The sequence below is a fragment of the Acomys minous genome (assembly GCF_964271855.1).
Source record: "Acomys minous genome assembly, chromosome: 11".
Taxonomy (NCBI): Eukaryota; Metazoa; Chordata; class Mammalia; order Rodentia; family Muridae; genus Acomys; species Acomys minous.
This window is the reverse complement of record NC_140492.1, coordinates 80,140,255-80,156,803: the sequence shown is the minus strand read 5'-3', so window position 1 is coordinate 80,156,803 and position 16,549 is coordinate 80,140,255. Positions and strand designations below refer to the sequence as shown.

General features: G+C 39.9%; 1 protein-coding gene across 2 annotated transcripts in view; it reads right to left on the bottom strand.

Annotated features, from left to right (window-relative positions):
• KIAA0825 overlaps positions 1-16,549 on the bottom strand; it is a 410,640-nt gene that overhangs the window by 88,376 nt on the left and 305,715 nt on the right. Inside the window, exon 21 of one of the 2 annotated variants that reach the window (XM_084801930.1) lies at positions 460-504. The exons of the other annotated variant lie outside the window; for it this stretch is intronic. Coding sequence (XP_084658056.1) covers positions 498-504 — 7 coding nt within the window. The 3' untranslated portion in view covers positions 460-497. The remainder of the gene's footprint in view (positions 1-459; positions 505-16,549) is intronic. 2 annotated transcript variants of the gene reach the window in all.

Here is a 16,549-nt window from a genome sequence, read left to right as displayed (position 1 = left end):
TCTTATAGGTAGTCACAAACAGTAGATGAAAATGAAACGCTTAGTAGAGTGCTGGGCCCATAGCAAGATCTCCATAAATGTAGCTTGGCATTTGTCTTACTAGGATGTGTCTGCTGATGTGACAAAATACCATGACTAAGAGGAAATGGAGAGAAGAAGGTCTGTTTCATCCATACTCCATCACTGAGGGACACCAACACAGGGACCTGGAGGTCATAGGGGAATGTGCTTACTGGCTTGCTCCTCATAGCTTACCCAGCCTATTTTCTTGTACCACCTGCCTAAGAGTGGCATTGCAAGCAGTGAACTGGGCCCTCCCACATTACTAATCATTCAAGAGACTGCACCACAGACTTGCCCACAGGCCAGTTTTATGGGAGTATTTTTTCAGTTGAGGTTTCTTCTTCCACAATGACTCTAGTTCATGTCAGATTGGCATTATACTAGAGAGATATCTACTTGAAACCATCCTTGTTGCTGTTGTTTTAGATGACTGGTTACATCCTAAAGACAGAAAGAAAGGGTATGGATTTGAGTGGATGGGGAAGTGGGGAGGATCTCAGAGAAGGGAGAACATAACCAGTATATATTGTATTAAAATCTATCTTCAATTTTAAAAATAAATAAAATCATACACACACACACACACACACACACACACACACACACACACGCACGTTCCTCTATCACAGGTTCTCTTTATTTTTGTTTTCTTTCACCCTCCTTCCTGCAGAGAACCAGGGAGTTGGCCTGTGATACATGCCCCTCAATGCAGCTAGGGCAAGCCAAACTCCCCTCCCTCTGCCAATTCCTGTTTGAGGAACTAGGCGTTGGTGCTAGAGTCTTCCACAGGGTAAACCATTGTTCTACTATTGAGGTGTATCCCCAGCCTTTTCCATCCCCTTGTTTATTTGCCTGCTTCACATTAAAACAGGTTCTCATTAAGTTGCATAGGCTGGCTTCAAGCTGGCTTTGTAGCACAGATGAGCCTTGGCTTAGCAAGCAACACAGAGGTGAGCTTCTCTAACAGAATCTAAGAGATAGAGGAACGAATCTCAGGACTAGAAGGTACAATCGTAGAACTTGAAGCAACCATCAAAGAAAATGGTAAATCTGAAAAGTTCCTGACACAAAACATCCAGGAAATCAAGGACAGCATGAAAAGATGAAACCCGAGGATAATAGGCATTGAGGAAACAGAAGATACCTGACTTCAAGGCCAAGAAAATATCTTCAACAAAATCTTAGAATAAAATTTCCCCAATTTAAAGAAGGAGATGCATATAAACATACAAGAGGCCTACAGAATATCAAATAGAATAGACAAGAAAAGAAAATCTTCCCACCACATAATAATCAAAACACAAAATATATAGAACAAAGAAAAATATTAAAAGCTGCAAGGGAAAAAAGCTAAGTAACATATAATGGCAAACCTGTCAGAATTACACCCTACTTCTCAGCAGAGACCATAAAATCCAGAAGGACCTGGACAGATATCCGACAAAGCCTGAGAGACCACGGATGCCAGGCCAGTGAAACGCTCAATAACCATTGATAGTGAAAACAAGATATTCCATGACAAAACCAAATTTAACAGTACCTATCCACAAATCTGACCTTAGAAAAGTTACTAGAAAGAAACTTCCAATCCAAAGTGACAAGCTATAACTAAAATTCATGAGAAAAGGATAACTACACCACCACAAAAGTATAACCGTACAAACACTCTACCACAACCAAAATAAAAATCAAGGGACTTAACAATCACTGGTCATTAATATCCCTAAGCATAAATGGTCTCAATTCTTCAATAAAGGGCACAGACTAAGTGAATGGATGCATAAACAAGACGCAACATTCTTCTGCATTCAAGAAACACATCTCAGCCATAAGGACAGACGTTAGAAGATGGAAAGATCTCCCTTGTTCGTGGATCAGGAGAATTAACATAGTAAAAATAGCCATCTTACCAAAAGCAATTTACAGATTCAATGCAATCCCTATCAAAATATCTACACAATTTTTTAAAGACATCGAAAGATCAATTCTGAACTTCATATGGAAAAACAACAACAACAACAAACAGAATATCTAAAGCAATCCTATAGAATAAAAGATCCTCAGAAGGAATATCCATACCTGATGTCAAGTTGTCCTATAGAGCAATAGTAATTAAAACAGCATGGTACTGGCACAGCAATAGGCTGCTTGATCAATGGAATCAAATTGAAGACCCAGAAATGATTCCACACACATAGGGACACTTGATTTTTGACTAAGAAGCCAAATCTATTCAATGGGAAAAGGATAGCATCTTCAACAAATGGTGCTGGTCTAACTGGATGTCTACATGTAGAAAAATGCAATTAGACCCATATTTGTCACCATGCACAAAACTCAAGTCCAAGTGGATTAGAAACCTCAACATAAAACCATAGACATTAAATCGGTTAGAGAAAAAAGTGGGGAAGAGCCTGGAACACATTGGCACAGGAGACAACCTCATGAACATAACACCAACAGCCCAGCCCTTTAGGTCAACAATTAATAAATGGGACCTCATGAGGCTGAGAAGCTTCTGTAAGGCAGGAGACACTGTCAACCAAACAACGCTACAGCCTACAGACTGGGAAAAGATCTTCACCAACCCTACATCTGACAAAGGTCTAATATCTAAAATATATAAAGAACTCAAGAAATTAAACACCACCAAACCAAGTAACCCAATTGAGAAATGGGGCTCAGAATTAAACAGAGACTTCTTAGCAGAGGAATATCAAGTGACTGAGAAACACTTAAAGAAATGTTCAACGTCCTTAGTCAACAGAGAAATGCAAATCAAAATGACTCTGAGATTCCATCTTACACCTATCAGAAGGGGTAAGATAGAACTCAAGTGATAGCACGTGCTTGCAAGGATGTGGAGAAGGGAGAACACTCCTTCATTGCTGGTGGGAATGCAAACCTGTACAACCATACTGGAAAACTATCTGGCACTTTCTCAGAAAACTGGGAATAGGGCTACCTCAAGACCCAACTACTCCACTCCTTATAATATACCCAGAAGATGCTCCACTACACAACAATGACACATGTTCAACCATGTTCATAGCAGCCTTATTCACAATAGCCAGAACCTGAAAATAACCTAAATGTCCCTCCTTCGAAGAATGGATAAAGAAACTGTGGTACATTTTCACAATGGAATACTACTCAGCTATTAAGAACAAAGAAATCCAGAACCTTGAGGACAAATGGATGGAACTAGAAATGATCATACTGACTGAGTTAACCCAGACCCAGAAAGACTCACATGGTATATACTCACTTATAATTGGACACTAGCCCAAAGGGATGTCCAATGAAATTCTTCACTTACCAGGAGATTGGGATAGATGTAAGGATTTCCTACTGGGAATCTAGGGGAGAGAAGTATGGGAGAATGGGGAAAGAGAAGGATCCTGAGGGTCCTAGAAACCTACGAGAAGAACATCATGATGAGCGGATCTGGATGGAGGAAGGTCTGTTCAAACTACTGCACCAACCAAGGACAATACATGAAGTAAGCAATGCACCCCTACTTGGATCTAGCCAATGGACAGGACATTCTTTACAGTTGTGTGGAGAGCAGAGACTGCCTCTGACATGAACTCTGGTACCCCATATTTGACCACTTCCCCTTGGTGGGGAGGCCTGGTGGCACTCAGAGAAAGGATAAGAAGGCTACGAAGATGAGACTTGATAGTTTATGACCATACGGTGGAGGAGGAGGTACCCTTCTGTCACAGTCCTAGGGTGAGGGAGTAGGGTGAAAGTGGGAGAGATGGAGGGAGGAACAGGAGGACAAAAGTGAGGGGAAAGCAATTTAGATGTAATCTGAATAAATTAATTAAATTTAAAAAAAGAAATATTTGTTCCACTAAGCTACATTTTACTCAAGAAATGAGCGATAGGTGGTTTGAAGCTTTAAGCCGTTTATCAATAGACAAACCAAATGTATAATTCCTAGGTTCAAATGAAAAACTGATCTCAGTTTTTTTTCAGTTTTACCTTCCCTTTCCTTCCTGCTTCATTCTATCTGTCCTTTTCCCCTTTCCATTCTTCCTTTCCAACCCTTCAGTCTTCTTGACAGTTTGAAAAGGCTAAAATCTAGGCCGTCCTTTGATAAGGTTGTTATCTTCCCAGAAAATAATCCTGCCATGCTGGTCAGAATTAGTATGCAGTGGGTAAATTAGTTTTGTGACCAGAATAAAAACACAACAGAGACGGAAGATTTGATGACTGATACATGGCAAAGTGACAACCTATCACATGAGATGGAGACATTTCTGCCTGAGTGGGACACCTTTGAGTGAGAAGCTGAAATTCTTATCACTGGCTTCGGAGAGGGAGGAATAAATACAAGGATGTTCAAAAGAAGTGAGTCAGCAAGTTTCCAAGCTACTTTGCCCTTAAAAAGGTGTAAATGTGGGCTGGAGAGATGTCTCAGAGGTTAAGAGCACTGACTGCTATTCCAGAGGTCTTGAGTTCAATTCCCAGCAGCCACATGGTAGCTCACAACCATCTTTAATGTGATGAGACACCTTCTTCTGGCCTGCAGGTATACATGCAGGTAGAGCACTGTATACATAATAATAAATAGACTTAAAAAAAAAAAGGTAGAATTGTGACCTGTACTCTACAAAAGGGATTTATTATAGGCCTTTTGTCACGGAAGCCTAATCTTTACAAAAAGCAAGTGAATAATAGAACAATAATAATATTTTGGTTCAACAATGCAATTTTCTCCCATCTGTCAAATAAGCAGGCCTGGACCAGTCTTCACAGGCATTTTATTGTTTTGATGAGTCAGTAAAATATAGTTACAACACAGAGCTATTTTCCTTCTTTCTAGCAGAAGAAAAATCATAATTGCTTTCAAAATGGTGGTGGACAGGAGCCTTTACTATGTGTGCTGTCTAGTTTAGGTGGGGGTTTCCATGACAATAACTTCCTCTACATGTTGTTTAGTAGTTAATGATGTACCCTTGCCTCACTGTATTAGCACCTAGCAGCTGATTAGAGCAAGCTCCTTGTCTAGAGGTTCTTTAATTTGCTGAATCTAGATTGGGACCATGCTGGAGTGTGTTTTAGGAAAGGGTGGGCCAGGTGGAATACTGTCCAATAATCAAGCAAATAAAATGCCATTAGAATTCTCTCAGAAACAAAAAGTGTTCAAAGCTCACCATTTGCTGTTTTTTTTTTTTCCCCAGTGATCTTGGAGCATCAACTCCATAGTGAAAGGACATTTATACATGCGGTCTTGCCTGTGTGAGCAAATATGGGTTTTAATATTTGAGCTAACTTGGGGCTCAGGAGGGATGACTCCAAGGTCACATGGTTATTAACGAGTAGGAAATTTGAGATACAACCTAAAAGCTGCAATGCCACACAGCCCATCCTTCCCTTAGGTCATGCTGTGCTGTCCTGCATAGGAGAAGGTAGGTGTTATCTAGTCTATGAAGTGACAGGTAGTAAATTTTGAAAAAATAGAGAAGGAATTTAGTCATTTGTTCTTCCTCACACTTCCATTTCTCCCTTATGTCTCAACATTGTCCTTACCTTTGTCATTCCCCTTAAATTTACTTTCCCCCCATTTATTTATTTATTTATTTATTTATTTATTTATTTACTCAATTACTTTCCAGCCTGGTCCCAGGCCCCTCCTTCCTCTCCTCCCAGTACCACCCTCATATTCCCTCACCCCACCCCTTCTCTTTTCTTGTCCTTCTCAGAGAAGGGGAGGATGCCCAAGGGATACCAAGTCACCATGGCTCCTCCAGTCATAGCAGGACTAAATGCATCCTCTCCCACCGAGGTTAGACAAGGCAGCCCAGTAGGAGAAAGGGATCCAGTAGCACACAACAGAGTCAGGGGCAGCCCTTCCTCCCATTGTTAGGGGACCCCCATGTTAACCAGGCTGCACATCTGCTACACATGTGTAGGGGGCATAGATCCAGCCCATGCATAGTCTTTGGTTGGTGGTTCAGTTTCTATGAGCCCCCAGTGGCCCAGGTTAGTTTATTTTGTAGGTCTTCTTGTAGTGTCCTTGACCACTCCGGATCCCTAAATCCTTCCTACTAGTCTTCCACAAAACTCCCTGAGCTTGACAAATGGGACCTTATGAAACTGAAAAGCTTCTGCAAGGAAAAGGACACTGTCAGTAAAACTGAATGGTAGCCTACTGAATGGGAAAATATCATCACCGACACTGCACCTGACAGAAAGCTATTATATATAAAATATATATATATATAAAAAACTCAAGAAAGTATAAACCAAGAAACCAAAAATTCCATTTAAAATGGAGTACAGAACTAAACAGAATTCTCAACAGAGGAATCTCTGATGGCCGAGAAGCACTTATAATAATGCTCAGTGTCCCTCATCATCAGGGAAATGCCGATCAAAATGGCTCTGAGATTCCATCTTATACCTATCAGAATGGCTAAGATCAAAAACTCAAGGGACAGCACATGCTGGTGGGGATGTGAAGGAAGGGGACCACTCCTCCATTTTTTGTGGGCAGTCAAACTTGTGCAACCACTGTGGAAATCAATCTGGAGGTTTCTCAGAAAACTGGGAATAGGTCTACCTGAAGACCTAGCTATACCACTCCTAGGCATGTCACAAAAGATTTCCTACCTTTACTTTTCCACTTCCAAAATTGGGATAAATAAGAATTAGTTCTCAAGGTAGAAAATGGTGGTTAAAATGTGTATCTGCCTACATAGTGGACCATGGAGGAAGGCTCTTAATGGCCTCTGACTCAGAAAAGTGCTTCCCACAGACCCGTCACAGCGACTGCAATTCCCACCACTCCTTTAGTATGTACCCTTGTGTTTAAGTGCTGTCTTTGGATGTGGCATATGCTCATGTCATTATCCACTTCTCCAAGTTCATGTAACTCATTTATGTTCTGATCATTCAAAAATATCCTACCATACTTTGATAATAAGCAAACAGAAAATCTTTAAGGGAATCCTTTGTATCCAGAGAACAGAGCTAAGTTCTTTGCAAATAGAAATTTGAAATGTGCTTGAAGCCAGGAAAGAGAATCCTTCGTGGGATGAAAGTCTTCTTTTCTTTTCTTTTTTAAATTATTTTTATACATATACACTTATATTATATAATAAACTACATATAGCAAGAAGAACCACGAAAAGGGACATCATTTTTAAATTTAGCTTTTGACTTATTCATATGGAGCATGATACATGTTTTTAAATTTAAATTTATTTTTTTTAAAATTTATTTACTTTACACCCCAATTGTAGCTCTATCCCTTGTCTCCTCCAGGTTCCACCCTCCCACACTCTTTCTCCCCATACCCCTCCCATAGTCCTCAGAAAAGGGGAGCTCTCCTCTCCTATCAATTGACCCCAGCCTATCAAGTCTCATCAGGACTGCCTGAGTCCTCTTCCTCTGTGGCCTGGCAAGAGGGAAGTGATCAAAGAGCAGGAAACAGAGTCCCTGGCAGGGACAGTCCCTGCTATCCTTACTAGGGGACCCACAAGGATACTGAGATGCTAGTCATCTGCATCTGAGCAGGGGGGCCATGTCCTCTCCATGCATGGTCCTTGGTTGGTGCATCAGTCTCTGACAGCACCCCCTTGTATTCAGATTTGTTGGCTTTGTTGGTCTTCGTATGGTGCTCCGGTCTCTTCTGGGTTCGTCTATCCCCCACTTCCATAAGACTCCTTGCCCTCTGCTCCAAGTGTGGCTGTGAGTATTGGCATCTGCTTTGATCCCCTGCTGGGTTGAATCTTTCAGAGGACTTTTATGGTAGGCTACTGTTCTGTTCCTTCTCTTCAATCAATTCTGGTGTCTATTCTATTTTCCCTTCTGTATGAGAATTAAGCATTCTCTCTGCGGTCCTCCATGTTACTTAGCATCTTTAGGTCTATGGGTTGTAGTATGGTTATCCTCTATTATGTGGCTAATATCTACTTATAAGTGAGTATATACCATGAGTGTTTTTCTGGATCTGGGTTACCTCACACAGGATGATCTCTTACAGTTTCATATAGTTGCCTGAAATTTTAATGATGTCTTATTTTTAATAGCTGGGAAGTATTTCATTGTGTAGATATTCTATAGTCTTCAGTCAAGGGTCATCTGAATTGATTCCAGTTTCTGGCTATGATGAAAAAAGCTGCTAGGAACATAGTTGAGCAAATGTCGTTATTGTATGGTGGACCATCACTTGGGTATATGCCCAGGATTAGTACAGCTGGGTCTTTGGGTAGAAATGTTCCATTTTTCTGAGTACCAGATTGATTTCCAAAGTGATTGTACAAGTTTGCACTCCCAGAATCCAATAAGGAGTGTTCCCCTTTCTCCACATCCTTGCCTGCTGTCACTGGACTTTTTGCTCTTAGTCATTCTGATGGGTATAAGATGGAATTTCCCGAATGGCTAAGGATGGTGAATTTCTTTAAGTACTTCTTGGCCATTCAATATTCTTCTGTTAAGAATTCTGTTTGTTCTCCATATTTTAAACTGGATAATTTATCTGTCGGTGCTTAATTTATTGAGTTCTTTAAATATTTTGGATATTAGGCCTCTGTTGGATGTAGGGTTGATGAAGATCATTTTCCAGTCTGTAGGTTGTTGTTTTGTTCTGTTGACAGTGTCATTTGTCTTACAGAAGCTTTTCAGCTTTATGAGGTCCCATTTATTACTTGTTGATCTTAGAGCCTGAGCTGTTGGTGTTCTGTTCAGGAAGTTGTCTCCTGTGCCAATGAGTTTGTGGCTCTTCCCCACTTTTTCTTCCAATAATAGTGTGTCTGGTTTTATGTTGAGGTCCTTTATCCACTTGGACTTTAGTTGTGTGTACAGTGATAAATATGGATCTATTTGCATTTTCTACATGCAGACCTCCAGGTAGACAAGAGCCATTTGTTGAAGTACTTCCTTTTTCTATTGTATGGATTTGGCTTCTTTGTCAAAAATCAAGTGTCTCTGGGTGTATGAGTTTATTTCTGGATGTTCAATTCAATTCCATTGACCTGCCAGTCTGTTTCTATGCTAATACCATTCTGTTTTTATTACTGTTGCCCTATAGTATAGCTTGAGATTAGGGATGTAGATACCTCCGGAAGATCTTCATTGTACAGGATTATTTTAGCTATTCTGTTCTTTTCCATATGAAATTCAGAATTGTTCTTTCAAGTTCTGTAAAAAATTGTATCGATATTTTGATGGAAATTTTATTGAATCAGTAGATTGCTCTTGATTAGATGGCCATTTTTACTATTTTAATCCTACTGATACATGAACATGGGAGATGTTTCCATCTTCTGATATCTTCTTCAACTTCCTTGTTCAGAGACTTGAAGTTTTTTTCAAAGAAGTCTTTCATCTGCCTGGTTAGAGTTACACCAGGATAGTGTGTGTGTGTGTGTGTGTGTGTGTGTGTGTGTGTGTGTGTGTGTGGTGATGGGTGTTATTTCCCTAATTTCTTTCTCAGACCATTTATTTTTTGTATATAGGAGGCTACTGATTTTTTTTTGAGTTAACTTTCTACCTAGCCAATTAGCTGAAGGTGTTTATCAGCTATAGGATTTCCCTGGTACAATTGTGGTGGTCAATTATGTATACTGTCCTATCATCCACAAATAGTGATACTTGAACTTCTTCCTTTTGAATTTTTATCCCCTTGATCTCTTTTAGTTGTCTTGCTGCTCTTCTAGGGCTTCAAATCCATTGATGGATTTCTGTATATTGAACCAGCCCTGTATGCATGGGATGAACCCTATTTGGTCATGGTGGATGATATCTTTGATGTGTTCTTAGATTTGGTTTGCGAGTATTTTATTGAGTATTTTTGCTTCAATGTTCATAAGGGAAACTGGTCTGAAATTCTCCTTCTTTGTTCGGTCTTTGTGTGGTTTAGGTATCATGGTGATGGTAGCCTCATAAAATGAGTTTGATAATGTTCCTTCTGTTTCCATTTTGTGGAAGAGTTTTAAAAGTAATGGTATTAGCTCTTCTTTGAAGGTCTGGTAGAATTCTGTGCTGAAATCATCTGACCGTGACTCCCCCCACTCCCACTTTGGATGTGAGACCTTTGATGACTGCTCCTATTTTATTAGGGGATATAGGACTATTTAATTTGTTTACCTGATCTTGATACAACTTTCGTAAGTGGAATCTATCAGGAAAATTGTCCATTTCAATTGGATTTTCAAATTTTGTGGCAGGGAAAGTCTATTTTCTTAAATATTAGAATGGATATTCCAACTTGCTTCTTGGGTCTTTTTGCATTGAAAACGCTTTTCCAGCCCTTTATTCTTAAGTAGTGTCTATTTTTGTGGCTGAGGTATGTTTCTTGTATGCAGCAGAATGAAGGGTCTTGTTTATTAATCCATTCTGTTATTTTGTGTCTTTTTATTGCAGTGATAAGGAACTGTAGGTTCCTTTTATTTTGATGTTGGTTGTGGTAGTGTGTTTGTATGCTTGTCTACTTTCAGTTTTGCTATAGTGAAGTTATTTCTCTCTTCTTCTTCTTCTTCTTCTTCTTCTTCTTCTTCTTCTTCTTCTTCTTCTTCTTCTTCTTCTTCTTCTCCTTCTCCTTCTCCTTCTCCTTCTCCTTCTCCTTCTTCTTCTTCTCATTAACATCATTGGGTGGGAGCTTTCCTAGTATTTGTGTACGGTTGGGTTTATGCATAGATATTGGTTAAATTTGGTTCTGTTATGGAATATCTTGTTTTCCCCATCTGTGGTGACTGAAAGTTTTGCTGGGTATAGTAGTCTGGACTAGCAACTCTGATCTCTTAGGTTTGCTAGATGTCTGTCCAGGTTCTTCTGGCTTTTATATTCTCTGCTGAGAAGTTAGGTGATTATGATAGGTTTGCCATTATATGTTCCTTAGTCCTTTTCCCTTGCAGCTTTTAATATTTTTCCATTGTTCTTTACATTTAGTGCTTTGATTATTATGTGGCAGGAGGATTTTCTTTTCTGTTCTAATCTACTAGGTGTTCTGTAGGCCTCTTGTATGCTTATATGCATCTCTTTCTTTAGATTGGGGAAATTTTCTTATAAGATTTTATTAAAAATATTTTCTGGGCCTTGGAGACAGGAATCTTTTCTTATGGTTTTCCTTTTCATGGTGTCTTCGATTTTGTGGATGTTTTGTGGCAGGAAATTTTTAGATTTAACATTTTCTTTGAAGGATGCATCAAAAACATTCATTGTATCTTTGATACCGGAGATTCTTTCCTTCGTCTCTTGGAGATGCTTACTTACCTCTGAAGTTCCTGTTTTCTTTCCTAGGTTTTCCATCTCCTGGAATTTGTCAGTTTTAGCTTTCTTGATTGTTTCCATCTTCAGAGCTTGAACTGTTTTATTGATTTCCTTCACCTGTTTATTCGTATTTTCCCACATTTCTTTAAACAACTTAATTTCTTCACCTGTTTGTATTTTCCTGTATTTCTTAAAGATCTAAGTGTCTCAATCTGTTTGACTGTGTTTTTCTGTATTTCTTTAAGGATTTCATTCATTTCCTCTGTTAAAATCTTCATAAGCACAGATTTAAAGTCATTTTCTTGTGTTTCAGTTGTGTTAGGGGATCCAGGGCTGCTTGTCATTGGATAACTGGGTTCTGGAGATGCCACATTGCTCTCGCATTTGCTGTTTGTGTTTTTTTGCTGGCCTTTGGCCATCTAGTTGTCTCTGGCATTGGTTGGTAGTTTCTGATGCCCTGGAGTCAGAAGAATCCTAGGCAGGAAGCTGGATCTTCCTGCAGGAGCCCTGCTAGGATTGGTGGGCATGGTCATGGGCTAGTGGTTGGTTATCAGGAAACTGCCTGTGGCTATCCTCAGATCTATGGTTCCGAGGAGAGATTAGAGTCATCAGGAGCCCAGGTGAGCTCCTCTTGCTAGGGAAATCCAGGATTTAGCCACCCTACTACTGGCTTTATACCTCCAAGGTTAATGAGTTCTGACTGCTCAGATACTGTGCTCACTGGGTGCAGCCATCTTAGGAAACCTGTGAGCCCAGATGTCTGGCCAATCTCCCTAGAAAGCTGAGCTGAGCTTTGGAGTGGTGGATGGGGCTGTTTCAGTGAATCCTGAGTGTCAGGAGACCTGATGTTAGAGCCCAGTGCCTTCATTAACTGGAAGTTATTCACAAAATGGTGAGAGTGGGTGGTTGCCCAGAAGCTGAGTTCAGGAGGGTGGCCAGAGGCTGAGATCGTGAGCCACTGGGAACCCTGGGACTTTCTTGGGGCGACCTGAGGTTGGGCTGGCTTGCTTTTCTCAATATGAGCCCTTCTCTCATGTGGGAAACACAGACAGTGGAGTCCTGCAGATGAGATACCATGGGTGATCAGCACTACTATCTTGGATCCTCCCACTGATTCAGATTCAAGAGCAAATATTAATGCAGGCTTGATTTCATCTTAAATGTTGGGGAACTGTCTTATTTTTTTTCCTATTGCTGTGATAAAAATACTCTGGAAAAAAAAAAAGAAAACTGAGGTATAAAATATATTCTGCCTCACAGTTCAAGCTACAATCCACCAGGTTAGGGGAATAAAATCAGTAGGAGTTTGATGTATCTGGTCACATCATATTCCCAATCAGGAAACAGAGGGGCACTTCTACTTAGCTCCCTTTTTCTACACAATCTGGGATCCTAACCAGGGACTACTACCATGCACTGTGGTCAAGTATTCCTTCCTGAGTAACATAATAAAGATAATCATGCACAGGCTTGCCTAGAAACTCTGTTAAGTTAATAACAGTATCATAGGAACCTTCCCTGAATACCCAAGACCAGGTAATGAGTCCCCATCATATTGTTCAATTGCATCATTAAGTGATAAGTACTTTGATGACATTGATTCAAGAAATAGTTTAAGTGTTAGTTCAAAGGTTTGTGGGAAAATGTACAGACTGCAATGTCTAAAACTGTGTTTTTTTTTTAAACTCTTAAATTAGAAGTCTTTTGTAGCTTGAACATGAAATAAGTCAAACACATGCTTTGGCCACATTTGAGTACAGAGTATAGTCTTCTTTTAGTAGGAGGCTTTGAATGCAAACATGTAAACCAGAATAATGAATGTATTTAAAAACCTTTGAAGGAATACTAAACTATATTTGAAGCTTTTTGGTTTTGTGCCATGAATTAATGTAATTCAAAATCCCACTAGGGACACACACACACACACACACACACACACACACACACACACACACACACACGGGATATGTGTTCAAAATATGGGATATATCAGAAAAGGGAAGAATTTGATAAAATTCAAGAAATGGAATATACAAGTAAGATCAATAAGCAAATGGTTTTTGAGGACAGCTAAAAAACAGAGGAGTACCAGGTAAACAATTTGGTGTGGCCTTTAAGAGCAATGTCCTTTCCATAAGAAGTTGAGAAACAAACACACAAACAAAAACAAAAACAAACAAAAGAGTTTCATGTATGGAAGACTTTCAGAAAACTTAGTTCAGTACCTGTTTTGAGTTATCAGAGCACCCTTTTGCCCTGATTAGATAAATGTTATCCTGCTTTGGACACAGTCATATCTCTGTAGGCCAGCTTGTTACAGAAAACTATAATTCATTCTGCTCAGTAGTCATTGGGCAAGCCACTGTGCTCACTATCAAACGGAAATAGACTTGCCTAGAAGAAAGGTCACCAATGAATAACAGCCTCTACATCAAACCCCTGTGGTGCGGAGTTGGATCACTCTCATAGTCATTACTGGAACTTACCACTGTTTATAGAATATACAAAGTGGATGTCAGCTTTCAGCCTACTGAGGGTAGGAGCAAGAAAGCAGGTGCTGATGGACAGAAAGGTCTTATTGCAATGCGGGCTTGCCTCCAGGGAGGCCATCAGCAAGAACCAAGAGCACTGTTCACAGTGATGCTCTAAAGACGCTCTAATGAACCGGCCTGTATGCTTGTTTTTAAATTCCTTGTTAAGCAAATCCTGATGGACTTGCAAATGTGATTATAAGATTTCTATTCTATTTCTTAAATAAACTATTAATTTCAATTCCCTTGAGCCTTTTGGAACTGACATTTTCTATGGTTGCACACAGGTAACTTCATATGATTACTCTTATTAGGCATGCAGATTTGGCACTACAGTATAACTGTAGGAAAAAAGCAAGGATTGTAATGTGAACGTTGAATCCTTTCAACAATCAAGTCCAATAAGAGGTCCTATATGAGAGGTCAAATTCTCTCATATGTGAGGTACAATTAGTATTTATATAATGTCTAGTCACATGATGTTATATGTAATAAGTCTACATATATTTCTACAACATAGAAAAGATAAACACCACAATTGAGGAACTTAGTGTCTGTGTATGAAGACTTGGGTAGTATAAAAAAATCTACTTTTTTATGTAAAAAGCAAAAATCTCTGCACTGTAGAGTACAGCTCATCTTTCAGAGTATGTGGTCGTCATCCTGCATACCAGAACTATTATTCTTTTGTGGCCTTCTTATTTCCTCCTGCCACATCTTGCTAAATTCAGAGCTTGATACATAATTTTCAAGACAAGTGTGGAGTCTCATATTTAAAAAATGAATAATATCCAAAGTGGTTGTAAAAGTTTATACTTCCACCAACATTGGAGAAGTGTTCACCTTTCTCCACATCCTCACCAGCATGCACTGTCACTTGAGTTTTTTATCTTAAACATTTTGACAGGGGTAAGTTGGAGTAATTCAGATTTTCATTTCCCTGATGACTAAGGGCATGTTGAGCACTTCTTTAAGCACTTCTTGGCTATTCAATATTCCTCTGTTGAGAATTCTCTTTTTAGCTCTGTGCCCCATTTATATATTTTTAATTAATTAATTAATTTAATTTACATCCTAGTCATAGCTCCATCCCTCGTCACCTCCCAGTCCCATCCTATTTTTATGTATTTTGGGTATTCACCCCTTGTTGGGTATAGGATTGGTAAAGACCTTTTCCCAACCTGTAAACTGACATTTCGTTCTATGGACAGTATCATTTGTCTTGCAGAAGCTTTTCAGTTTCAAGAGGTCCCACTTACTAATTATTGATCTTAGAGCCTGAGTTGTGTTTTGAGTTCAAGGCTCTCCATCACTGCCTCTTCTAATAGATTTAGTGTATCTGGTTTTATGTTGAGGTGTTTGATCCATTTGGGCTCAAGTTACATGCATGGTGATGAATATGGATCTATTTGCACTTTTCTACATGTAGACATCCAGTTAGACCAGCACAATTTACTGAGGATGCTTCCTTTTTTTCCCATTGTATGGTTTTGGTTCCTTTGTATGTCAAAAATCAAGAGTCCTTAGGTGTTTGGGTTTACTTCTGGGTCTTGCATTAGATTCCATTTACCAACTGGTTTATTTCTACTCTAGTACCAAGCAATTTTTATTACAATTGCTCTGTAGTACAGCTTAAAATCAGGGAAGTGGCGGATGGAGGACAAAAGGCTTACAAAGAAAAGAGAAACTGTAGGTGGGGGTGACAAGCTGGAGATCTAAGTCAGAACAGGCCTCTGGGAGGATATGAGGGGCACCCTAGCTGAGACCCCTAGTAGCAGGGGACCTAGAGATCAAAGAGGGTACCCTCTAACTAGACAAGACTCCTAGTGGAAGGAAGGGAACACTAACCCACCCACAAAAGTTTAGATCCAAAATTTACCCGGCCTGCAAGACATGAAGGGATAAACAGAGAACAGGTAGAGCAGAGATTGAGGGAAGTCCAAGCAATGCCTGGCCCAACCCAAGACCCACCCCATGGAAGAAAGCCAACCTTTGATCCTATTAATGATACTCTGCTGTGCTTGCTGACAGAAGCCTATCAGAGTTGTCCTCTGAGAGGCTCTACCTGGCAGCAGTTTGAAAGAGACGCTGAGACTCACAGCCAAACATTGAGCAAAGCATAGGGAGTCTAGTTCGAAAGTGTAAGGAACAGTGAAAGGACCTGGAGGTGCCAGGAGCTCCCTAAGAAGACCAAGGGAGCCAAATTAAGCAGGGCCCAGAGGGTCTTGGGGAGACTGAAGAACCCAACAAAGACCATGTGCAGACTTCACACAGCTCCTCTATTTAGAGGATAAACTCATTCCTGATGCAACTTGATGAGTTGGGGTGGATGGGTAAGGGGGAATCCCTTTTTCTTAGGAATAGGGGAAGGTGATTTAGGAGGGGGATGAGACTGGGAAGAGAAGAGAATGGGCTGTGAGTGTGATGGAAAGTGAATAAATAAATAAATAAATAAATAAATAAAGCAAAAAGTAAAAGAAATAAAAATTAAGAATTTAAGATACTGACATCAAGGGATGAACCGGGATACCCCTAAGCATGGAATTCTGCATAAGAACACAAGTTGTGGATCGAAGAAGCCAGCTCTGCTTCTGTCTGATGCTCATCTATGGCAAGTTATTCCTACTTCAGGGATTCGGCACCTGCTATCACTGCTCTGAGTTCTCTTCTCATGACTCATGCTTTTATTCCCATTTTAGAAAATCCTAAATTACCCCATAGCTTCAAGT